General features: G+C 40.6%; 1 protein-coding gene across 4 annotated transcripts in view; it reads left to right on the forward strand.

Moving 5' to 3' along the window:
* Positions 1-26,664, forward strand: part of cdin1 (CDAN1 interacting nuclease 1) — a 211,600-nt gene that overhangs the window by 37,983 nt on the left and 146,953 nt on the right. Inside the window, exon 1 of one of the 4 annotated variants that reach the window (XM_072569046.1) lies at positions 9,638-9,940. The exons of 1 other annotated variant lie outside the window; for it this stretch is intronic. In XM_072569046.1, coding sequence (XP_072425147.1) covers positions 9,840-9,940 — 101 coding nt within the window. In that variant the 5' untranslated portion in view covers positions 9,638-9,839. Of the gene's footprint in view, positions 1-9,637; positions 9,941-26,664 lie in introns of those variants that run through there. 2 more of the 4 variants (XM_072569045.1, XM_072569044.1) reach the window with 2 other exon arrangements.

Here is a 26,664-nt window from a genome sequence, read left to right on the forward strand (position 1 = left end):
CAGCTTCATGGTTGGCACAGATATGGTGGCTAAAGGGTCTGTTCTTGTGCTGCATTGTTCTGCATTCTACGAATGCCTACCACTGTTCTGTCAAAGTTTTATTTGCAGGTAGTTGCTCCTTTATTACTGTCTTGTTATTCTAACACTTCTCTGAAATGTGAGTACATGTTTGATCCTCTATCTCTGTCTGGCTATTTTTGGGACCTACGTTACATACCTAACAGGGTTTATTACTTTGTGGTTTTTACTTCCACCTATATGGCCTCATTTGATGATCCTTAGAAGAGATCATCCCTCCTCACAGCTATAATTGATTCTTTGATCAATATTGCAATCCCCTTCAAACTCTTTCGCTACCTTGTCAGGAACAGTGAGCTGCTGATCCTGTCCAGCTTTCAGTCATAGCTATGATGTCATAATCCCATGTGCCAGATCTGTGACCTCACCTCATTGACTTAGTTCTTAGGTTCCTTACATTAAAATATATTCCATTTAGCCTTGTTAAGTTCACTTTCCCATCTACCTAATGTTCCCTCTACCTTCCAGACTCACTTGCTCATAGTTACTTTGCAATTCCATCCCAAATTCTCTCCGTTTCGAACTACTTGTTAAGATTCCCACTGCCAATCAATTTAAATCTATCTCCAGCAGCAAATCTCCCTGCATTACAGTGTTGGTCCCATTGCAGTTCAAATACATTCTTTCCAGGTTGCGCAGATCCCACCTGCCCCAGAAGTAGTCGTGAAGCCTCAGGAATCTAAAGCCTTCCTCCTGCACCATCTCTCCAGCCATGCAACCATTGAGTCCCTACAGTGTGGAAGCAGGCCGCTTGACCCACTGAGTCCACACAGACCTCTGAAAAGCAACCCACCAAGACCACTCCCCTACCCTATCTGTGTAACCTGCACTTCCAATGGTTAAACCCACCTAAACTGCACATCCCCGGACACTATGGGCAATTTAGCATGGCCAATCTACCCAGTCTGTACATCTCTGGACTGAGGGAGGAAACTGAAGTACTCGAAGGAAACCCACACAGACACAGGGAGGATGTGAAAACTCCACACAAACAGGCACCTAAATTAAACCTGGATTCTTGGCACTTAGAAGCAGCAGTGCTAACTACTGAGCCACCACGTCACCTTTCTTCTATTCCTATACTCACTAGTGCATTCCACTGGGAATAATGCGAAGATTGTTTTGGATGAAAAGTCCTGTTTTTCAATTTCCGACCTAATTGTCTATAGTCTATTTGCAAGACATTATTTCTCTTTCTTCCTATGTTGTTGGACCCAAAATGGATCATGATCTCGAGCTGATTACCCTGCCCCTTCAGAAAGCCCTACAGCCTTTCTATGAAATTCATGACCTTGGCACACCCAGGGGACAACAGACCATCCTGGAAACACATCTACTGTCATAGAAACACCTGTTTACTCCCTCCCACTGAGTAACTGGACAACCTATAGTGTCAGGTCCTCAGTTCTGGCTTGCCTCTACACAGGAACTGTAATTCTTTCTTGTTTTTGAAGGCTGAAAATTAGGTTACAAGCAAGATGTGCTTATGGGATTTCCTCACTACCTGTCTGGTCCTCTTCTTCTGTCTGGTGACCACCCAGTTTCACTCTGCCTGCATGTCCTTAATCTGTGGGTCATAGAGTCATAGAGATGTACAGCACAGAAACAGACTCTTTGGTCTAACTCATCCATGCTGACCAGATATCCTAATTTAATCTAGTCCCATTTGCCATTGACTGTGTTATTCACAAACATGTTAACCACAAACCTTTCACCCTCATGAATGCCCCACACTGTCCACAATTGATTCTCAAGTTCTAAAAACCCAGAGCTTGAGTGACTCTCACCCCTGGCACCTTCTACACACATGGTTATCCAGACTACCAGGAACACTGAGGATTTCCCACATCATGCAGGATGTGCAAATGAAGGCTTTATTTTACCCTTATATCTATTTAAATATAAATTGGAAAAAAGAACTCATTTTTGTTCATGGCAGATGAACACTCAGAACCACAACTTTAATTTATTTTTGAATTTCTAAAGTATTAATTATCTATGTAACTATTTAAGTTGTATTTTTGGTCTTAAACAACAAACAAAATAGAAATATCCAGCACTTAATCTCCTGCTCTCACGTGACATCCCATTTGATTTCATTGAAGTAGCTCTTCCACCATCCTATCTGCTTCTGGGATCTCTCCACTCTCACTGCTCCTTTTAACCTCACAGCTGCAAATCCTGAGTCCCACACAGAATCCTGCTATACTGTCTGCTTCTGAGATCTCTCTACTCTTACTGCTCCCACCCCTGAGTCTCACACAGATCACCATGGTCCTATCTGCTTCTGGGACCCCTCCACTCTTGTTGCTCCTTTTAACCTCATTGCTTCTGCTGAGTCCCACACAACTCTCTCGTTAGTTTATCTGTTCTGCCTCACCTCTCCTGTTTTCCTCGATGATGCTGACAGCCTGTCTAAGGGTCCTCACCTTTCCTGCTCCTTTCATCGATTATAGAACTTAAGTCTTGGTTGACAAAAGTCCTGGTAGTTTTTCTAAGGACATAAGTAAAATCGGTTAATGAGAACAGTGGATATAATGTATTTGGATTTTCAAAAACAGTTTAACAAGAGTGTGCAAAATCAAAATACATGGAATTGGATGTAACATATTGGAATGGATTGAGAACTGGTTAGCAGACAGGAAACAGAAAGTAGAAATAAATGTTTTTTTTTCGGAATGAAAAACAGTCTCTAGTAGGATACAACAGAGATCAGTGTTGGGACATGGATATTCACAATAATTATCAATGATTTGGATAAGGGAATCAAATATAATGGCTTCAAATTTGCTGAAGACGTATAAACGAAAGGAATTGTGAGTGGGAAGATCATCATGAAGACACTTCAAGGGAATTTAGATAAGTTGAGTGAGAAGGTAAATATAAGGCAGATGTGGTATAATGTGGATAAGTGTGAATTTAGGAGAAACAGAATGGCAGATTTATGGTTAAACTGTGACAGATGAGAAAATGTTGAAGTAAGAGGAGAATTGGTTGCCCTTGCACACCAGTCACTGAAAACAAGCATGCAAGTGTAACAACCAGCTAGGAATGCAAATGGTATGTTGGCCTTTATTGCAAGAGAATTCAAGTACAGGAGCAAGGAAGCCTTATTGCAATTATATATTGCCTTGGTGAGACCACAGCTGGAACATCATGTACAGTTTGGTCTCCTTATCTAAGAAAAGATACATTTCCACAGAGAGAGTTCAGTGAAGGTACATAAGGCTAATTCCTGGAAGAGCAGACTTGTCATATGAGGAGAAATTAGGTCAACGGATCAGCATTCCCTGGAGTTTAGAAGATTGAGAGACAATCTCATTGAAATACATAAAATTCTGTCAGGGCCAGTTGGACTGAATTCCAGGATGATAGACCCTTTCTGGTAGTCGGAAAAGGGGTCACATTGTCAGGATACTGAGTAGATCATTTCGGACTGAGCTGAGGAGAAATGTTTTCACTCAGAGGGCAGTTATTCTGCGGAAATCTCTATCGTAGTAAGCAAAGGCCAGGTCACTGAATATATTTAAAAAGAAATAAATAGATTTCCAGATATTAAAGGTGCCAAGGAGAATGGGGTAAAAGTCAGAGTATGTCTTTGAGATAAAGTATCAGACATGATCATATTGTATGAAAGAGAAGCCACAAGGGGAAAATACCTTTTTCCTACCCTATTTTCTGCTCCTTAGCCCTTTTTGTTACACAGGCCCACTGGCCACTGAGTATTTGTGAGAGATACTCTGTATCTTCTTGCATGAAGACAAATGCAAACTGACTGTTTAGTTTCTTTGTAATGTCTTCATTCTCCATTATAAATATTCCATTTCCCAACGATAATGGATCCACATTTATCCTTGCTAATCCTTTTCTGGCCACATATCAGTAGGAGCTTTTACATTATACTTGTAAGTTCTTGCCAGCTTACATTCATTAGCTCTTTTACTGTGCTTTATCAATCTCTTGCCCTTCCTTTAGAGGGTCATAAATAGCTCCCAATTCTTAAGATAACCACTATTTCTGGTATTCTTATATGGCACTTCCTTTGATCTAATCTTTCTTTAAGTATTGTTGACTCACCTTTCCTTTTGGGTGTTTGTGCATTGAAGGAATATATATTTATTGGAAACCTTATAATCTTTCTTGAAATATTAGCCATTGCAACTTGAACATCAAATCTTTTAGTGTGTTTTCCAGTCCACACTAGCCAACTTTCCCCTCATACCCTCTTTGTTTCTTTTGCTCAGTTTTAAGACCTGAGTTTCAGAATGAATCACATCGCATTCAAACTCCATGTAAAAGTCTATCAAAGTTTAATAATCACTGTTTCCCAAAAGCTCCTTTGCAGCAAGACTATTAATTAGCTCTTTCTTATGATACAACATCAAATAAAAAATAGCCCAACCCCTTGCTGGATCCTCAACAGACTGTTCCAGAAGTCTATCTCACATACAGTCCAGGAAGAAATTCTCGACAGCATCACTGCTGGTTAACACATCCAATAAGCAAATTGAGGTTATCCATTATTATTGTTATCCATGTTACACATATTTCTAATTTCCTGAATTCTAGAATGTCTAACATTAGTATGACAACTTAGAGTTCTACACACAATTCCCACTAATTTTTATTTTCCTTTGCTATTTCTTAGATCCACCCAAACTGATTCTAACCTTGATCCATCAATAGTGATCCTCTCTTACTAATTTACCAATGTCATCCTTTATTAAGAGTATGACTCCACCTCATTTTCCTTTTTATCTGTCCATCTTAAATTGAGAATGTCCTTTTGTATTCAGTTCCTAACCTCAGTTACCCTGTAGCCACAACTCAAATGACAATGAAATTATATCCATGTACTTCAATTTGTTAATTCAAATCAACAATGATTTTGCAAATGCTGTGGCAGATACAGTGCCTGTAATTCAACCGTATAGTCTATTTTGATCCTATTTGATACATGCCATTACTTTGTCTGCATTTTTCCTTTGATTAGTTTCGTTTCCAATAAATCTGAGCTCTCTCTGAGGCACCCATTCTTGTGTTGAACAAATATAAACCCAAGCAAATCTTTCTGTGAGGATGCATGCCTCATTTCTGTCTCCATCCATCCGCTGGGCATAGAACCAGTCCCAAGGCCTCATATATCTGATGCCTTCCATCCTACACCAGATTTCGAACTACATACTCAATCCTGTTTCTATGCTTATTTACACATGGAAATGGGACTAATTCTGGAATTAGTTGAGGTGAGATTGGAGTGACACCCCTTGACATCAAGGCTGCATTCGACTAAGGGTGACATCAAGGCTGCATTCGACTAAGGGTGACATCAAGGAGCCTGAGCAAACTGGAATCAATGGGTATTGGGGCAAACTCTCTGCTGATTGAAGTCATACCTGGCACATAGGAAGGTGGTTGTGGTTGTTGGAGGTCAATCATGTCAGCTCCAGGACATCTCTGCAGGAGTTGCTCAGGGTAGTTTCCTTGGTCCAACTATCTTCAGCTGCTTCATCAATGATCTTCCCTCTATCATAAGGTCAGAAGTGGGGATGTTCGCTAATGATTGCACAATCTCAGCACTATTTGTGACTCTTCAGATACTAAAGCAATCCATATTCAAATGCAACAAGTCTGGACAATATCTAAGCTTAGGCTGATAAATGGCAAATAACACCTGTGCCATAAAAATGCCAGGCAATGACTATCTCCAATAAGAATGTCCCTTGACATTCAATGGTGCTGCCATCACTGAATTGCCCACTCTCAAAGTCCTTTTGGTTATTATTGAACAGAAACTCAATTGGACTTACCATATAATTGCAGTGGCGACAAGAGCAGGTCAGTTGCTCAGAATCTTGTGGCGAAAAACTCACTCAAAGCCTATCCAACATCTACAAGGCAAAGTCGTGAATGTGCCTGGATGAATGCAGCTCCAACAACACTGAAGAAGCTTGACACCTTCCAGGACAAAGCAGCCTGCTTAATTGGCACCATATCCACAAGTATTCACTCCCTCCATCACCAAAACTCAGCAGCAGTGTTTACTACCTACATGATTCACAGCAAAAGTTTGCCAAGGGTCCTTAGACTGCAACCTCCAAACCCATGACCACTTCCATTTAGAAGGACAAGGACAGCAGATAAATGGGAGTGCTGCACCTGCACGTTGTCCTCAAAGCCACTCACCATCCTGACTTGGACATATATCACTGTTCTTTCATTGTTGCTGCATCAAAATCCTGGAACTCTCTCACTAACAGCATTGTGGGTCAACCCATTGCACATGGACTATAGTGGGTCAAGAAGGCAGTTCACTGACATCTTCTATAGGGCAACTGGCATGGGCAACAAGAATGCTGGCCAGCCAGTGATGGCCAAATCCAGTGAATGAATATTTTTTAAAAACTGCTTTGGACAGCCTGCTTTTGAATCTCCTCCATAAATCTGCTTTCAGGAACTCATTACCCTTCCTATCCAAGTCATTGGTGCAAACATAACCCACTACGTTTGGCTGCACGCTCTGGCTCGAAAGATGTCCTGATGCTGTCCTTGACTCTGGTTTCAAAGAGGCAACATACTATCCTGGAGTCACATTTATGGTTGGCAGATATGCCAGTCTAACTAAATAATCCCCGATCAGTCCTAATCTTTCATTCTTTTACCTCCCCTCAAGTACTGCTGCATCACCTGTGGTGCCAATACTGACTTATTATGTGCAGGTGCTGGTGTTGGACTGGGTGGACAATGTTAAAATCACACTACAGCAGGTTATAGACCAACAGGTTTATTTGGAAGCACAAGCTTTCAGAGTGCTGCTCCTTCACCTGATGAAGGAGCAGCACTCCAAAAATTAATGCTTCCAAATAAACCTGTTGGACTATGATCTGGTGTTGCGTGACCTGTGATACTGACTTAGTTCAGTGTACTCTCCTGAGGGGCCATCGCCCTCATCAGTCTCTAAAGTGGAAAACAGATTTGTGAGCGAAATCATTTCAGGAGGCTCTTGCACTACTTGCCTGGTTGATTTAAAAGTCGTAGCTGATAAAAAAAACAATCTGGAAAACAAATGATTATTAAAAGCATGGAATTTTGAAAAGATGTATTATTTGTTCAAGAGGAGAAAAGCCTTGGTTCCATTGTCTGAGTTAAAAATTCCTCCTCGTTTAAAATCTGAACTAATTGATTTGGTTCTGAGTCAAGTTAAATTTCTTTCAATAGATGGGCTTTGCAATAAAAACATGAGAAGGCATTCTTTAACTTTAAAGAAGTTTATAACAATGTTGAGATCATTTGGACTGCAGGCTTTGCATTTTCAAAAAAAAAAGTTGAGTTTAACTGATTCAGATTTATTATTTATCTTTTGTGGTTTAAAGTGTTTGTAAATTAGTTGTGCAATTCCCCACAACTGTAAATGTTTCTTTCTTTGATAAATTGAAATTTTATTTAAAAAAAGGCTGGATATAATTATTTTGGAAATTTAAGAATTGAAGTTGATGTGAGTTGCTCTTCTATGCAGCCAAAGGTGAAAGCGAGTTTATTTCTGTTAAAAGAATAGATGGAACTTTTAATTTTTGATATATACAGTCTGGGCAGCTTGTGGGTTTCTGAGTATCAAGGAAGAAAGTTACAATTTGAAGAGAAATAAATGAAACATATTGTTGACCAACAACACTGTTGGTTGAATTTTTTAAAAATGAAAACGTGAAAGAATAAGCAACATGCATACAGTAATTTCTTTTAAATGGATGTTCTGACATACTATTGGTTTGTGAATTGAAGTTTTTCTGAAATAGATATGGAATGTTGTTGAGTGGGAGGATTTGCAGTGAATACATAATAAAAAATAATCATTTTTATTATCATTGTTGATTACCTGGAGTGATGGAATGAAATTGAGATTTTAATAGGTGTGAAATTTTTGCAGATTACACCACTCGGAAACACGGGAATTTATGAACCTGAGGAAAGAAGGGTCAACAAAAATGACAAGATATTGGCAGCTCTTATTCTTTGGAATACTATAGAACTTAATAATATTTAAAAAGTTTCAATAATTCTCCTAAGAATTAAATGTTCATTTATAGTATAGGGTAAGAGTTAGTGGAGCTGTAAAGAAATCCAGCTTCTGTTTTAAACTAGTTTAGATCCAAAGAGTTGTGATAAAGACAAAAGCAATTATGATTGTCAAAGGGATAAATGAATGGGCCATGTTAATGCCTGAAAATGGATGGAATATTTGATTCCTGGAGAAATAAAAATGCTGTTATAGCAGAAGTGAGGTTCCTTCAATGTATTTGAATGAGAAAAGATAGTAATTAGTGGAATGTGTAACCTTCATTATGAGTGAGAGAAGGATAGGAAATAGATTTGAGGGAAAACACGTTATAAAAAAATTCAGATTCAGTATTATTTGCATGATTTGGTATCTACAGAAATTTAATGAAGGTCAGTAAAGTGAGAATTAGATCAGTAGTTTGATTATTTTCTCTTGTATCCTTGAAGTAATTTCTTAAGAGAACTGAACTGCAGTTGATGGACTGATCGTCATATTGATGGGAGGTAAACAAAAATTTTGATTCTCCCACACATCTTTCAATATGATTATGTGAAGTCCAGAAAGATTGACAAGATATTGGAATTCTGATGCAAATTTGCAGTTGTAGTCAGACTAGTGCATCACAACATATAAAGGGACAAACAGGTGAAAATGCATGACACTGAAAAACAGATTTCCAACATGTTTAGCTACATGAGAATGGCATGATTGGTCAGTAGAAGGAGAAATGTTTAAATTATCAATGCATTAACACATGCCTCCGAGAGAAGTGAGTTTTATAATAACTGAATTTAAACTTAATTCAAGTGTACAGAGAATGGAATAAAGTTAAAGGAATTTGTGTTGCAAGATAAGGAATATACAAAAGATGGGTACAGGGAGGAACTATAGGACAAGTAGAATTTGGTGTTTTACATCAGGCCAAAGAAGGATTATAAACAATTATTGAATATGAGTGCCCTCAGGTTTTATTCAGGGCTTTATGATTTGTAAACTTCATTTGGGTGAATATGGTGAATTAATAAGGTGTAACTAGATGAGAAATTGAATGCTACGGTATTTTTAAACCTCAAGGTGGGGATTATAGGATTGCATTATTGTTCAATAATTAATTATTATGAGTTGATTACACAGCTGAAGAATTAAATTATATTCTGTTTAATTGTGATTAGTTGTTAAACAGTTTCTGCAGGGAAGAAACCAGAGGTCAGTTCAAAAATAAGATTATGGTTTCATTGCTGTTTTATGGTTCAGATTAATGAAAATGCTTTTTCTCTCTCTGACTCTCTTTCTATCCCATTCTCAATGTCCCTCTCACTCTCTTTTAATCCCTCCCACACTCCTTCTATCCCACTCTCTCTATCACTCCCACTCTCATTCTATTCACCCATTCCTATTCTCTCCATCTGTCTCACACTCTCTAACCTACTCTTTCTCTCTAGGTCCCCGTCTCCCTGGCACTTCCTGGTTATTGACCAATCCGGTCTTTCCTCTCTCCCCGGTCCCTGGCCCGCGGGGGAGAGGGGAGAGTGGCTCACCAGCCAATCAGTGTTGGCGTTGCTGTTGCCGGGGCTGGAGATTCGTTTTCGGCGGCGGGAAAGGCGGCGGTTGCTGTTGCGGGGGGGGTGGTGGAGTGTGGACTGTCAGTCTCCGGATCGCTTCTGTGGCCTGGTGCTGCTCGCCGAGAGCGTGGGCGCATCCCGGGATGATCCTGAGCCGGGCGCAGTACGGTCAGATCAGCCGCTACCTGGAGAGGCTGCGGCCCAACAGACAGGGCCTGAAGCTGCTGATGGAGCAATTCCCCAGGTAGGGGGAGACACACAGACAGATAGCTCCATACACACACACATACACACACACACACTGCAGCTGTCTCACTGTCAGAGCAGCGGGCCAGAGCAAACTCTCAAACCAACTCATAAAGGCACACAATGCTGATAACATTCGTTGGAATCAGGTTTTTGTTCTTTAATGGCATATATGGACACCTCTGGCTGATCCACCATTTATTGCCCAAACCTAGTTGTCTTTCAGAAGGTGATGGTGAGCTGGCTTCTTGAACCCCTGCACTCCACCTACTGTGGGTTGACCCAAAATGACCCCAGGGAGGGAAATTCCATGGTTTTGACCCAGTGACGATGAAGGAATGGTGGTATGTTTCCAAGCCAGGATTGTAAGCGATTTGGAGGGGAACTTACAGATGGTGGTATTCCCATGTACCTTGCTGCCCTTGTATCTTTAGATGGAAGTGATCGTGAATTTGGAAGACTAAGGAGTCTTGGTGAATTTCTGCATTACATCTTATGGATGGTACACATGGTTAATGAGTGTCAGTAGTGGAGGGAGTGAATATTTGTGGATATGGTGTCAGCGAGCAGGCTACTTTGTTCTAGGTGGTGTCAAGCTTCTTGTGTTGCTGGGACTGTGCTCATCCAGGCAAGTGGGCAGTATTCTGTCACATTCCTGACGTGTGTCTTGCAGTTGGTGGATAGGCTTTGAAGTGTCAGGAGGTGAGATATTCGCTGCAGAATTATATAAAGGTTTTTTTTGTGTGAGGTAGCGTGGCCTTTGCTGTAACAACCATATCCCAAGATTCCATAAACAGCAATGGGTCAGAGTCAAAAGCAAAGTATTGCTGATTTTGAAAGTTTGAAATAAAAATAGAAAATGCTAGGAATATTAATTGATCAACCAGCATCTGAGAGAAATAGTCAGTGTTTCAGGTTGGTGATCTTTCATTGGTGATCTCCAACCTGAACTGTTGATCATGTTTTTCTCTTGACCAGTGCCCCCAATCTATTGAATGTTTCCAGTCATAGTCATAACATGGCACAGTGGTTAGCACTGCTGCCTCACAGCGCCAGAGACCCGGGTTCAATTCCCACCTCAGGCGACAGACTGTGTGGAGTTTGCACGTTCTCCCCGTGTCTGCGTGGGTTTCCTCCGGGTGCTCCGGTTATCCTCCCACAGTCCAAAAAATGTGCAGGTCAAGTGAATTGGCCATGCTAAATTGCCCGTAGTGTTAGGTAAGGGGTAGATGTAGATGTAGGGGTAGGGGTATGGGTGGGTTACGCTTCGGCGGGGCGGTGTGGACTTGTTGGGCCGAAGGGCCTGTTTCCACACTGTAAGTAATCTAATCTAATCTAATCTAATCTAAAGACAGTCAATTCTACCTGTATATCTATGATGTCCCCTTGAAGAGCAATTCCATTTATTCTATATCTTAGCTGTGTCCCTTTAGTCCTGAAAATATAGTATAATCAGATAATCTATTTTGGTGATGTTTGTTTGAGAAGACCTGCACTATACTTTTTCATAGTGGTACCAGGAGATCATTTATCAGAGCAGATCTCTGGTTTCCTCTCCATGCACAAAGCTGATGTGTTATGCCTGCTCAGCAAAAGAGAAATGCAGACAGTGAAAAGCCAAGACAATTAAAGGTGTTGGAGAAAAGAGTAGCACAACTACAAGTTCACCGGAGAAGTAAAAGTTGGGTTTAGAGTAATAGTGGAAGGATTGAACAATAGATAGTGAGGGGGAAAAAATTATAAACGCAGAATAATTATATGTGGAAACAATGGCAAACAAATGAGCCAGCTGACCAACTTTGATGGAAGACTGGTGCAGGAAAGCTGATTAGATACGTGACAAAGTGAGGAGGCATTAAGAGAAGGACTTGGAAAAGTGGAGAGTGACTGTGATAGCTCGACATGTTGATCCTGACCAAGAGGAAAGGTAGACAAACCGAACAGAAAATAAAATGGGATTCCAGGTAGATGTAGGTGGTGTGAAAGATGGAGTGTTAATAGGGCATATGCATTTGGAGACACCAATCTTGTCTGTTTTTTGCTCCTCAAGAGAAATGACATTTGACACTCATCCTTATGGAGCTGAACTTGTTGACCTTGTTGGGGAGAAATTTGTGGCTGATGGTCTCCTCTGAGCCCTCCACCCAGACATGTTTGGTCGAGTGAGAAATTCTCTTCCTCTTGCCTTGGGAAGAGGACCTCTTGCTTGAGTAACTTGGGAGAGGACTTGCACTGAGTCAAACTGAACCATGAGGCCAGCTGGGATCCCACTTTTGCAATGCTGAAATCTGTTTTGTGGTGGAGTTTTCTTGCAGGAACCAGAGGATGGGGGCATTGGCACCTGTAGGAAAGAGCCATTTTGGGGGATTGATTATGCCTTTTTTAAATGTTGTGTGTGGGGCAGCGTGGCAGTATTTGATGGCTCCTGTTTGGAGTAGGGAGCTGACAGTTGCTGACAACTGAATATTGGGTTCGTCATTGGACAGTGGGTTTGTTGCAGGATGCTGGAGTGGATTTTGAGGTAGTTGCAGGTTGTAGAGTATTGGTGTGGTCAGTCAGTATCGGGGTAATCGCTGGTCCTTGGATATGGAGTTGGCTGTTGATATGGGGTGGGGCTGCCTGCTGGCTATTGGGGTAGGCTGTAGCTGCAGATCCAATTAATGAGCCTTGCACACTAGCAGCCTTTTCAACATCATGCTAACATTTATTTCTACATTCAGTGGCCATGTGGCTGCTGCCTAAGTGTCATCTGCGACCACTGTCTTCCAAGTTCCTATTCCCACCAATTTCTGAAAAAATCACAGTAGTTGTGGTGATCTCACATTCGTGAGTTTACAGAGATTAACTGGAATGGTACCAGGGATGCAGGATTTGAGTTAAGTGACAGGTTTTCCCACTACTTGATGAATTAGGTTCCCACCGAGAAGTAAGTCACTTTCCCTAATTAAAATCTGTACTAGCTAACATCACTCCAACAGAACTGTTTATCCAGTGGTATCCCTTGCCATGAAGACATCAGTGACCCATATACTTCATTAAATATTTCAAACAGAGTGCTCAGAATACACCGTTAGTCAATCAAAATGATTCTAACTCCTACCCGTCAATAAACATTGAAGTTTAGAAGCATGGGAGCATCTTATTGAAACATATTAGCTTCAGAGAGAGGATCAACAGGGTAAACTGATAGAATGCTTCCCCTCTTGGGATAATCTAGAACTAAGGTGCACTGCTTAAAAATAAGGAGTTTCCGATTTAAAATGGTGTCGAGGAGGAGTTGCCCTCAGAAGTACATATGACATGAAAATATACGTGAAAGGGGTACCAGATCAGTTAAGAAGCAGTGTGCAGGACAGTGAGAGCTTCTAGCCAAATTTAGACTACAGTAAAGATCATTACTAAGCTCCTTCCTTTTTCTGATTATTTATCATTATCCTTTCAACTGAGGAAGTGAGACAAAGTGTGTTGGCCAATGTTGTTTGTGATGAAGTTCCGTTGTGTGGGCATGATGAGAAAATATCCAAGTATTTGGAGAAAACCACTGGAAAACAGGAGTGTAAAAATCAGTAAATGCAAGACCAATTTCAGGAATGATAGATGATTTGAGAGAAAAGGATCAGAGTGCAGGTGTAAAGATATGGATGAAGATTTGGAGGAAATGTGTGGTTTCAGATAGCTGGGGTCAGTCTTGGTAGAAAATGGAAGTGACAAAATGGAAACAAAGGAATGGAATAGTTCTGAGTGGAGTAACTGGAGCAAGTACAATGGAGTAATGTCTAATATTGAAGTTGTAAAGAAGAATCCACATGACAGTTGTAAGATCAGCCTAACTATATGGTGCAGAAATATTGCCAAAGTCAAGGAGAGAGGAACATGACTGAGTATTAATGGAATATAGATTCTGAGATAAATGTTTTGAGTAATGAGAAAGGACAGATCGGGAACTGAGGCATCAGATTGTCGGTGACGATTATGCAAGCATTGAAGAAAGTCAGCAAGAAGAAATTTGAAATGATATGTTACCTGTTGCAGAGAGGAATTGTGACGATGAGTGATGGAGAGAGGATTGCCAGGAAAAATGAGAAGAGAGAAACCTAAGATCAGATGGAAAGATGTGGTGGCCAGAGACAAACACTGGATTGGAAGAGGGATGCGTGACTGACAGGAGGAGATAGGAAAGGGTGATCAATCAGTATTGTGATGACCTCAAGTAAAATAGAAACACTGAAAATAGTGGTGTGGGAGTAAGCCATTCTAGGATGCTTTGCCATTCATTATAATCATGGCTAATCATCCAACTCAAAAACCTTTTTCTGCTTTTCTCCTGCGTCCAACTTCTTCTTGAAATAGCACAATGCTTTCTGCTTTATATGGTAGTGAATTCCACAAATTCTCCATTTTCAGAATGACAAGTGATGAAGGGTCAAGCCTGAAACATTGACTGTCTTGCTCCTTAGATGCTGCTTGACCCGCTGTACTTTTTCCAGCATTACATTTTATCTACTCTTGACTTCTCCAGCATCTGCAGACCTCACTATTTCCTAGTCTTCCCTCACCTCAGTCCTAAATAGTCTTCTCCGTTTCTTTAGATGGTGTCCCCTGGTTTCAGACCCCCTGCCTCCACCCGTCATCGGGAACAGCCTGCCTACATCTACCCTGTCTAAACCTTTTGTATTTTATAAGATTTCTGAGATACCCCCTCATTTTTATGAACTCCTGCAAATATAATTCTAATTGATTCAATCTCTCGTGTCAGTCCTGCTGTTTGGTAAACCTTCAGAGGACTTTGTAGCAAGAACATCCTTTCTCAGATAAGGAGACCAAAACGTAGCACAGTGTAGTCTCACCAAGATCCTATATAGTTGCAGCAGGAAATCCTGCTACTGATCTCTATTTCTTTCGCTATGAAGGCGAACATACCACTTCCTTCATGACTACCTGCTGCACCTGCTTGCTTACCCCTCAGTGACTGTTGTATGAAGACATCTAAGTCTCATTGCGCATTCCCTTCTCTCAATTTATAGCCATTCACATGATAATCTGCGTTCCTGTTTTTGCTCCCAAACCTCACATTTATTCATGGTATGTTGCATTTGCTTTGCATCTGTCCAGGTGAAAGTGGAGATTAGAATTAAGATTAGAATAGTGCTGGAAAAGCACAGCAGGTCAAGCAGCATCTGAGGAGCAGGCAAATTGACATTCCGGGCCAAAGTCCTTCATCAGGAAGTTTGTATCTGTCCACTCAAGCAGCTTGACCAACTTGCACTGAAGCATGCCTGCATCTTTCTGACAGCTTACTCTTCCCACTCACCTTTGTGTCACCTGAAAATTTTGCAATATTACATTAAATTCCCTCAAACAGATCATTAATATATGTCCTAGCACTGATCCCTGCAGTACACTACCAGTCACTGTCTGCCATTCATAAAAAGACCCATTTATTCCCACTCTTTTCTTCCTGTCTGCTGTCCAGTTTTAGCTATTGAATATATTACCTCCAATCCTACTTGCTTAAACTTTACATGCCAATTTCTTATATGGGACTTCGTCAAAGGCTTTCTGAAAGTTCAAAATATCACATTCACTGGCTCTATCTCATCAACTCTATGATTCACATCTCAAAGAATTCCAGTAGGTTTATCAATCATGGTTTATGTCTGACTATGTCTGATTCAGCCATTCTTTTCTAAGTGCTGAGCTATTAAAATTGTTTATTCTGAGCTCTAGCATTTTTCTCTGCCACCACTGTCAGGTTGACTAGTCTATAATTCCCTGGTTTTCTCTCACTCCTTTTTTTAAATAAAGGGATTACATAGCTACCCTCCAATCTGTAACCAGAGTCTGTATGGTTTTGAAAGATGACCATCAATGCATTCACTACTTCAAAGGCCACTTCCTTAAGTACTCTAGAATGTAGTTTATCAGACCCTGCGGATTTATCAGCCTTCTATCCCATCAATTTCCCAACGTAATTTTCCTGCTAATACTGGTTTCCTTCATTTACTTACTGTCACTTAACCCTGTATTCCTCAATATTTCTGGTGTGTTATTTGTGTCCTTCTTTGTGAACCCAGAGCCAAAGTATGTATTTAGTTGGTCAGCCATTTCTTTGTTCTTCATTATAATTTCCCATTTCTGACTGAAAGAAATCTACATTTGTCTGCACGTTTTTTTTCTCTTCATATACCTGCAGAAACTTTCACAATCATTTTTTATATTCCCACAGGCGACACTCATATTCTATTTCCCCTTTTTTCATCAAATCCTTTTCCTCATTTTGAATTCTAAAATGTTGCCATTCCTTCGGTCTGTTGTTCATTCTAGCCAATTCATAGATTTCTTCCGTGTATCTAATGCAATTTCTAATTTCCCTTGTCAGCCGTGATTGGGCCACTTTTCCTGTTTTACTTCAGTGCCAGACAGGAATGAAGTTTACCCAAGTGCCCTTTGAATGTTTGCCATTGCCTTTTCACCATCATCCCTTTCAATAACATTCCCCAATCTAGCACAGCCAACTTGTGCCTCATACCATCATATTTTGTCAGTGAGATGCAGAATCACCTATGTCACTCTCTAACCTTGATGAGGATTCTATCATATTATGGGCGCTCATTTCCAAGGTGCCTCGCACAATTACATAGTCATTTATTCCTGTCTCATTAGGCAATAGCCAGTTGAGAATGACCTGACCTCTTGTTGGTTCCTCAACATATTGGTCCACAAAACCATCCCTTATACACTCTACAAGTTCCTCCTATATGGTTTTGTTAGTAATTTGATTTACCCAATTGATATGCAGATTTACGTCATCCATAATTGCACCCATCAGTTTCCCGTATAATGCCATTCCCAACATCGCCCCTACAGATTGAGACTTTATATCTAACACCCAGTGATGTTTTTTGCCCCTTGGTGTTTCTCAGCTCTACCCATACAGATTCTGCATTGTTGGAGTGAATGTCTTTGCTCACCATTGCATTAATTTCCTCTTTAACCAGCAGGGCAACTTCACTGCCTTTTCCTTTTTGTCTATCCTTCCTTAACACTGGCTGCTCAGTTCTCATACATGGGGCATCCTGCAACATAATCACATGTGTATCATATGTATTTTCTATTTGCATGATCAATTCATCTATTTATCCTGAATCCTCCATGTATTAAGGCACTGAGCCGCAAGGTTTATCTTTTTACTTGTCTCATTCCCATGGTTTTTCATTGTGGCCCTGTTTGATCTTGACCCTTGATTTCTCTAACATTTATCTTATTCCCCTTTCTACTTTTTATTAGATTCCCTACAGTGTGGAAACAGGCCTTTCGGCCCAACCAGTCCACACTGACCCTCTGAAGAGTAACCCAACCAGACCCATTTCTCTCTGACTAATGCACCAATCACTATGGGCAATTCAGCATGGCCAATTCACCTGGCCCCCACATCTTTGGACTGTGGGAGGAAACCCACGCAGACACGAGGAGAATGTGCAAACTCCACACAGACAGTCACCCGAGTCTGGAATTGAACCTGAGACCTTGGTGCTGTGAGGCAGCATTGCTAACCACTGAGCCACCGTGCCCTTTAAGACCATAAGACATAGGAGTGGAAGTAAGGCCATTCAGCCCATCGAGTCCACTCCGCCATTCAATCATGGCTGCTGGGCACTTCAACTCCACTTACCCGCATTCTCCCCGTAGCCCTTAATTCCCCGAGACAACAAGAATCTATCAATCTCTGCCTTGAAAACATTTAGTGTCCCAGCCTCCACTGCACTCTACGGCAATGAATTCCACAGGCCCACCACTCTCTGGCTGAAGAAATGTCTCCGCATTTCTGTTCTGAATTTACCCCCTCTAATTCTAAGGCTGTGTCCATGGGTCCTAGTCTCCTCACCTAACGGAAACAATTTCCTAGCATCCACCCTTTCCAAGCCATGTATTATCTTGTATGTTTCTATTAAGTCTCCCCTTAATCTTCTAAACTCCAATGAATACAATCCCAGGATCCTCAGCCATTCCTCATATGTTAGACCTACCATTCCAGGAATCATCCGTGTGAATCTCCGCTGGACACATTCCAGTGCCAGAATGTCCTTCCTGAGGTGTGGGGACCAAAACTGGACACAGTACTCCAAATGGGGCCTAACCAGAGCTTTATAAAGTCTCAGTAGCACAACGGTGTTTTTATATTCCAACCCTCTTGAGATAAGTGACAACATTGCATTCGCTTTCATAATCACAGACTCAACCTGCATGTTGACCTTTAGAGAATCCTCGACTAGCACTCCCAGATCCCTTTGTATTTTGGCTTTCCGAATTTTCTCACCGTTTAGAAAGTAGTCTGTGCTTTTATTCTTTTTGCCAAAGTGCAAGACCTCGTATTTATTCACGTTGAATTCCATCAGCCATTTCCTGGACCACTCTCCCAAACTGTCTAGATCCTTCTGCAGCCTCCCCACTTCCTCAGTACTACCTGCCTGTCCACCTATCTTCGTATCATCGGCAAACTTCGCTAGAATGCCCCCAGTCCCTTCATCCAAATCATTAATATATAATGTGAACAGCTGTGGCCCCAACACTGAACCCTGCGGGACACCGCTCGTCACCGGCTGCCATTCTGAAAAATAACCTTTTATCCCAACTCTCTGCTTTCTGTCAGACAGCCAATCCTCAATCCATCCCAGTAGCTCACCTCAAACACCATGGGCCCTCACCTTGCTCAGCAGCCTCCCGTGTGGCACCTTATCAGAGGCCTTTTGAAAGTCTAGATAGACCACATCCACTGGGTTTCCCTGGTCTAACCTACTTGTCAACTCTTCAAAGAATACCAACAGGTTTGTCAGGCATGACCTCCCCTTAGTAAATCCATGTTTATTCCCCTTCATCTAACTGCTTGCATAAGTTCCCAACCTCCTGCTGTTTTAATTTAAAGCCTTTTCAATTACTCTGGAAAGTACTCCCGCAAGGACATACTTCCAGTCCTGCTCATGTAAAAACTGTCCAGTTTTTACTGTTTCCATGTTCTGCAGAACTGTTCCTCAAGCCCCAGTAATCTAAAACTCTCTCCCTTGCACCATCTTTTAAGCCATATATTAATTTGATATATCCTGCTATTTCCACTCTGACACGTATGTGGCACTAGTAGTGTTCCTGAGATCACTACCTTTGCAGTCCTACTTTTCACTTTACTGCCTGCCTCCCTATGGTCTGCTTTTAGGACCTCATCCTTTTTTTTAAACCTACGTCGTTTGCCCCAACTTGTATCATGATCACTGGCTGTTCACTTTCCCCATCCAAAATGTCCTGTAGCCACAGGATATCCTTGTCCCTAGCATCAGGGAGTCAACACATCCTAGAGTCTTGTTTGTAGAACACAGAAATGTCTGACTATTATCCTTACAATGAATCCCCTGTAACAATTGTATTCCCACACTTTTTACTCCTCCCCTGATCAGAGCCAACCACGGTGCAATGAATTTAGCTGTTGCTATTTTCCTCTGAAGGGCCATTCCTCTCAACAGTATCAAAAGTGATATAATTTTGCCATTCAGCACAGCTGATCTGCTGTCAAATGCCAAAATTCAGAATTTGACAGGTAACTGTTAGTTTGGTTTTGATTGTTTATGATATAAGTAGATCCTCTGGAATAAATGTCTCAAAAATTTCTGTGGAAACATTTACTAATCTGTTTGATCTGTGGTTCATTACAGTGGCTACTTTCTCTGAGTTTCATTTATTACAGCAGTAAAATGAAGCCAGTCCCCACAATTAATTTCTATTCTTCTGTCTCTGATCTGCAAACACCCTCTTCCTTTGTGTGCGTGTCTGTGGCATCTCTGCCAATATTTCTTTGTAAATTGCTTCTGAGTAAAGTCCTCCCACTTCTAATTGATCCCTAATTCTCTTTTTTCCACTCAAGATGCTACATAAAATTGTTTAGACAGATATGGTGAGCTCAATGCATATTCCCTATAAGGGTCTTCTGAAAAGATCATTTCCAATCAACTGTGATCACCGAATGATGGACAATTTTGCAGTCTGCGAACAGCTTTGGGAACAGCAGTTAGTAATTTTATTGGACTGTGGAGATTTGGGCATCACATTCCCTCTTGATACTTAAAAAGAAAATTTTTTTTTAGTATATTGTTAGAAGCAGCTAGTATTAATGCTGCATTCATTATTTGTGGAACTTTTCTAATTAATTGAACAGCAACTTTAAAAATGTTTTGCAACTTTGTGGTTTGAGTTGTTTGTTATTGAGTTTTAAACCAAGGTGGAGATTTTTCTACAGTTTATACATAAAATGAAAATTTAAAGCTACTTATTTGTTTAAATTTCGGATTCCTACTTCCAGCAGGATTTTTGAATTTAAAGAAAAACGGCTGACTGAAGAGAAATTAATTTAAAAAAATTTCTTTGTCTGTTTAGACCACCAATTATTCATAAAGCACCTTTAGCAGAATGAAAAGTTCCAAGGTGCTTCACAGGAACATTAGCCAGATAACAGGTAACTGAGGGTACAGGAAGGTTGAACTTAAAGAAACTCAAGTCATAGAGTTGAACAGCATGGAAACAGAATTCAGTCCAACCTGTCCACAACAACCAGATATCCTAAATTATTCTAGTTTCCTTTGCCAGCATTTGCCCCATATCCTTCTAAATTCTACCTGTCCATGTACCCAACCAAATGCCTTTTAAATGTCGTAATTGTATCGGCCTCCACCACATCTCTGGCTGCTCATTCCATACATGCACAATCCTCTGAGTGAAAAAGTTGCCCCTTAGGTTCCTTTTAGATCTTCCCCTCTCACCTTAAACCTATGCTCTATAGTTTTGGACTCCATGTTTCTCATGATTTTACGAACCTCTGCAAGGTCACCCCTTAGCATCCGATGCTGCAAAGAAATTTGTAAAGAAACAACACTCAAAACAGTCCAGGACAGAGTACCCCACTTCATTGGTATCTCATCCGCCACCTCAAATCTTCTCTCCCTCAATCAGTGATGCACCGTGACAATAGTGTTTGCAGTCTATAGTATGCACTTAAGCAATTCACCAAGGCTCCTGTAACAGCACATGGATACAAAGGGAATTTATCCTTGGCAAATCCTATTGAGTTTTATTTGAGGTAACTAGCAAAGGAGATGAAAGAAACCAATGGCTGCTGTGAGTTTGGATTTTCGAAAAAAAAACTGGTGAGGTACCACAGGGGCTTATTACGCACAATTAGCCCTCAAGCAGTTGGTGAAATGGTGTAAATTGATGATTGGTTCATGAGCGGATTATAGGTATAGCTGCATCATTTTTGGGATACAGGCTGCAGTTAGTGGAATGCTACAAAGTTATGTGTGTGGGCTTAGGTTTTTCACAATCCATAGGTGAAAGGGACTGTGTGTCATCTATCCGAGTTTGCTGATGGACCAAAATTAGACTGTGAGAAAGATACAGAGTCTTCTTAGGGATGTGAACAGGTTAATTGAGTGGGGAAGAGCATGGCAGATCATATTTAGAGAACTGTGAAGTTTTCATGCTGATGGAAGTAATAGACTTTTTAGAATAGTAAGAGACGAGGAAATGTTGGGATTCAGCAGGTCCTGGATGCCTTTGGAATGAATCACAAAGTTCACGTAGATAGAACAAATAATCAGGAGAGCAAATACTATATTGACCTTTTATTACAAAGGGATAAGTGTATAAGAGCAAAGAAGTCTTACTGTAATCACATAGTGTCTTGGCAAGGCCACACCTAGTATGTAAAGTTTATGTCTCTTGCCTAAGGAGTGATATAGTCGCCTCTGAGGGAGTACAACAGAGAATTGACTGAATTGACTGATTTCTGTGATTGAGGGATAATCTAATGAGAAATGGAGCAGGTTAGGCCAATATTCTTGAGTACTGAGAAGAAAAGGAGATGATCACATTGAAACACAAAAATCAAAATGGGCTGAGCAAGGTCAACACCAGGAGCATATTTCCCCTAGATTGGGATGTCTAGAACTATTTGTCCCAATCTCAAAGTAAGGGTCTTGCCTGTTAAGAGTGAGAAAGGAACAATTTCTACACTCTGAAGGCTGTGAGTCTTCAGAAATTCTACTCCAGAGAATTGTGTATCTTTTTAGGCAATTATGGGTTCATGATGGAGATTGATGCTGAGAGAAAGTGCATGAAGATAGAGTTGTGGAACAAGATCAGCCATGATCTCAATGAATGGCAGAACAGGCGAAGGCAAATCTAATTCTTATGCTCTTAAATCTATGCCATGCTTGAAGAAGAATTAAAATTTCACTCTCTGTAGACATTTAAAGAAACTCTAAAGGCTTTGGGATGCGTTTTGTCGTGACCATGGGTCAGAACTCCCAAGGACTGGATATTTTGAACTTGGAATTCCAATACACGATTTTTAAACAAGGGCTGATGCAGCAATTTACAGATGCAAGTCAAGTGGCTTTCTGGAGAGAGAAATTCATGGGATGACACAAATGCAAAGAAAGCTTTAAATAATAGCCCTTCACAGATAGTTGGGTGTTGAGGCAAATCGAAGCAAATTGTATTTTTATAACTCCAAATGTATTAAGGAATTGCACAAAAGCAAGCCTCATTTTGCAGATTATATCCCAATTTTCAGAAACATTTTGTGTTTTTTCTTCTCTTTGAAAAATGCACAAGAACAGAAGTTAAAAAAGCAATTTCTGCTCTTCTGGAATGTGTTAGCAGGACTGAACATTCTCGTGCATCGGCTGAAGTTTAAATGTTAGCATACTGTGACACTTAAAGAATGATCTCCTCAGGTTACCCTGTGTTACAGGTAAAAGGACTCTCTACATCTGCCTGAAGAACATGCAACAGGGCTGTCACCTGAATGCTGGAATTTAATCCCAGTCGAAAGGGAACAGATCTGTAGAATCTCAACTAATCCACCTAACTAAGGATTGTGAAACTGAAAGTTCAACAGCCAATATTGCACTTCTGGTAACCTCCACCACGATGCAGCAACATCCAACTATCCGTTTATTTATTTTATTTAAATTCTATCCTTTTGGACTTGCTCTTATTTCTAATCTAATTCATTTGGTGTTTATAATTAATAAGTTGACTTCTTTTATTCAAGAAAGCACGGTTAAATTGGCTCCTTTTAAAAGATAAGCTCATTTTGGGTTTGGAAAAAGATATTCAAGAAGGAATGGATTTTTATTTCTAAATTTACTTCCTTGCAACCAACCAAAGAAGAGGGTGAAGAGGATGATGGGGAGACTGGTCATCCCTTTCACCTGGAAGCGTAATGATTTGAGATTATGCAGTTGGAACTCTTGCAGCTTGGGAAACCTTGTCTGGAGTCTGGTTTCAACAATTTTCATAAATCTTTGAAGGCTGGGAAGCTGGTTGAGAATGTGTATTAAATATTCAAATTTATAAATTGGCACATAGAATACAAAGATGAGAAGGTTGTGCTAAGCCTTTAAAAATGAGTTAATGGGCATCCAGAGTCAGTATATTCCTGTTAGGGTGAAAGGAAAGGCTGGTAGGTTAGGAATGCTGAATGACAAGTGAAATTGAGATTTTATTCAAGGAAAAGAAGGAAGCATATGTCAGGTATAGACAGGGAGATTGAGTGAATCTTTAGAGTATAAAGTCAGTAGGAGTATACTTAAGCAGGAAATCAGGAGAGCAAAATTGGGGGCATAAGATAGCTTTGGCAAATGGAGTTAAGGAGAATCCAAAGGGATTTCATAAATATATTAAGGACAAAAGGGTAACTAGAGAGAGAATAGGGCCTCTTAAAGATCAACAAGGCAGGCTATGTGTGGAGCCGCAGGAGATGGAAGCAATGCTAAAGGAATATTTTGCATTTGTGTTTACTGTGATGAAGGACATGGAAGAAACAGAATGTGGGGAAATAGATGGTGACATCTTGAAAAATGTCCATATTGCAGAGGAGGGTGGCTTGAAATGCATATAAGTAGATAAATTCCCAGGACCTGATCAGGTGTACCCTAGAACTCTGTGGGAAGCTAGGGAAGTGATTGCTGAGCCTCTTGCTGAGATATTTGTATCATTGATAGTCACAGGTGAGGTGCTGTAAGACTGGAGATTGGCTAACATGGTGCCACTGTTTAAGAAAGATGGTAAGGAAAGGCCAGGGAACTATAGACCGTGGAGGGCAAGTTATTGGAGGAAATCCTGAGGGACAGGACTTACGTGTGTTTGGAAAGGCCAGGATTGATTAGAGATAGTCAGCATGGCTTTGTGTGTGGGAAATCATGTCTTACGAACTTGTTTCAGTTTTTTGAAGGCGTACAAAGAGGATTGATGAGGTCAGAGCGGTAGACATGATCTACTTAGACTTCACTAAGGCATTCAACTAGGTTCCTCATGGAGCACGATTTAGCAAGGTTAGATCTCATGAAATACAGGGAGAACTACCCATTTGGATACAGAACTGGCTTGAAGGTAGAAGACACAGGGTGATGGTGGAGGGTTGCTTTTCAGACTGGAGGCCTGTGATCAGTGGTGTATCACAAGGATTGGCACTGGGTGCACTGATTTTCGTCATTTATAAAAGTGATTTGATGTGAACATAGGATGTATAGTTAGTAAATTTGCAGATGACACCAAAATTGGAGGTGTAGTAGACAGCTAAGATTACTTCAGAGTACAATAGGATCTTGGTCAGTTGGGCCAATGGGCTGAGGAGTGGCAGATAGAGTTTAATTCAGATAAATGTGAGGTGCAGCATTTTGGAAAAGTAAATCAGAGCAGGACTTATACACTTAATATGTGTGATGTGTTGCTGAACAAGGAGATCTTGGAGTGCAGGTTCATAGCTCCTTGAAAGTGGAGTCGCAGGTAGATAGGATAGTGAAGATAGGATAGATAGGATAGTTTAGTATGCTTTCCTTTATTGGTCAGAGTATTGAGTACAGGAGTTGGGAGGTCATGTTGCAGCTATACAGGATATTGGTTAGGTCACCTTTGGAATATTGTGTGCAGTTCTGGTCTCCTTCCTATCAGAAGGATGTTGTAAAACTTGAAAGGGTTCAGAAAAGATTTACAAGGATGTTACCAGGGTTGGATGATTTGAGCTATAGGGAGAGCTGAACAGGCTGGGGCTGTATTCCCTGGAGAGTCGGAGGCTGAGGGGTGACCTTATAGAGGTTTATGAAATCATGAAGGGCATGGATAGAATAAATAGACGAGGTCTTTTTCCTGGGGCTGGGGAGTCCAGAACTAGAGGGCATAGGTTTAGGGTGAGAGGGGAAAGATATTAAAGGGACGTAAGAGGTACGTTTTCACACAAAGGGTGGAGTGTGTCTGGAATGAGCTGCCAGAGGAAGTGGTGCAGGCTGGTACAATTACAGCAATTAAAAGGCATCTGGATGGGTACGTGAATAGGAAGGGTTTAGAGGAATATGGACCAAATACTGGCAAATGGGACTCGATTAGGTTGAGATATCTGGTCGGCATGGACAGGTGTCTGGTTAGGTTTGAATTCTACAGATTTGAGCACACACTTTTGGAAGGATGCCAAAAAGGATGGTTGCAGGATGAAACCAGGAGTGAAGAAGTTTAGTTATCGGAGAGATTGGACATGCTGAAATTGTTCTCCTTTGAATAAACAGGATTAAGGGTCGATCTAACAGAGTTTTACAAAGCTAAGGGGCTTTGATTAGGCAAGTAGGAAGAAATGGTTCCCACGTGCAAGTGGTTTGGGAAGCAAAGATAGTAGATTTTAAATAATTCGCAAACTAAAAAGGGACAAAATGAGAAATGTCTCCTTTCAGATTTGGAACATATAACGTGAAAGGCAAATAGTTGTATACTATTGAAGCTTTTCAAATGCAATTGGATGTATTACTTGAACAAGATGTATTTGCAGAGGTATAGGGAAGAGATTGGGCAATGGGGCTAAATTGTACATCTCTTTCAAAGATCTTGCATGGACACGGTGGGCTGAATGACCTTGTTCTGTGCTGAGTTTCCAGGAGTGTATGCCGATCCAGGAGTCTATGCCAGGTTTGACTAACATTCCCACCCCAATTTCCTTCTTTCTCAGAAACATATAAAGCTTCCTATTAAGCACATACTTCATGCATTCTTTTAACAACACCCATTGCTAATCTATTGCAGAATGTGATGTTCCTCTGTTGAATGCCCGTTTATTTTCTGGGTAGACTTTCCAGTTCCATCAAAATACTTATTTTGAATATCTTGAAATCATTTTGCATATTTTTAAAACTCATGACTGTGCCAATTTGTAATAACCAAGGCATCTAATTTTGGGAAAATGAAACTGGATACAGTGCTGCAATTAAGAATTAATCAAAGCTTTTTTTTTATCAAAGTGAAGTGTTAAAACTATGTACTTTATCTTCTGTGTGGTTACGTTACACTCCTTGTGAACTTTTCATCTCTGGTCACCAAGTACCTCTCCTGTTATTTTTAGTTAAAAATCATACAACACCAGGTTATAACCGGTGTGATTTTTTTTTAAACTTTGCCCACCGAACTCCAACACTGGCACCTCCACATTCAGTATGATCGGCCATTGACCCATGCTGAAGTAGACTTGTTTCAAGATACCAGAACCCCAGTTCTAGTTTTCTTTTAATTTTTAATTTTTAATTTTGAAAAACCAAAATTTACAATTCTGTTTTTGTGTTATGATTGTTTGGCTTGGACCTCGTTTCTGTTGCCTTTTTGGTTTGAAACTGTTTTTGCTATTTTTCCTGGTTT

Source organism: Chiloscyllium punctatum, chromosome 4 (assembly GCF_047496795.1).
Source record: "Chiloscyllium punctatum isolate Juve2018m chromosome 4, sChiPun1.3, whole genome shotgun sequence".
NCBI lineage: Eukaryota > Metazoa > Chordata > Chondrichthyes > Orectolobiformes > Hemiscylliidae > Chiloscyllium > Chiloscyllium punctatum.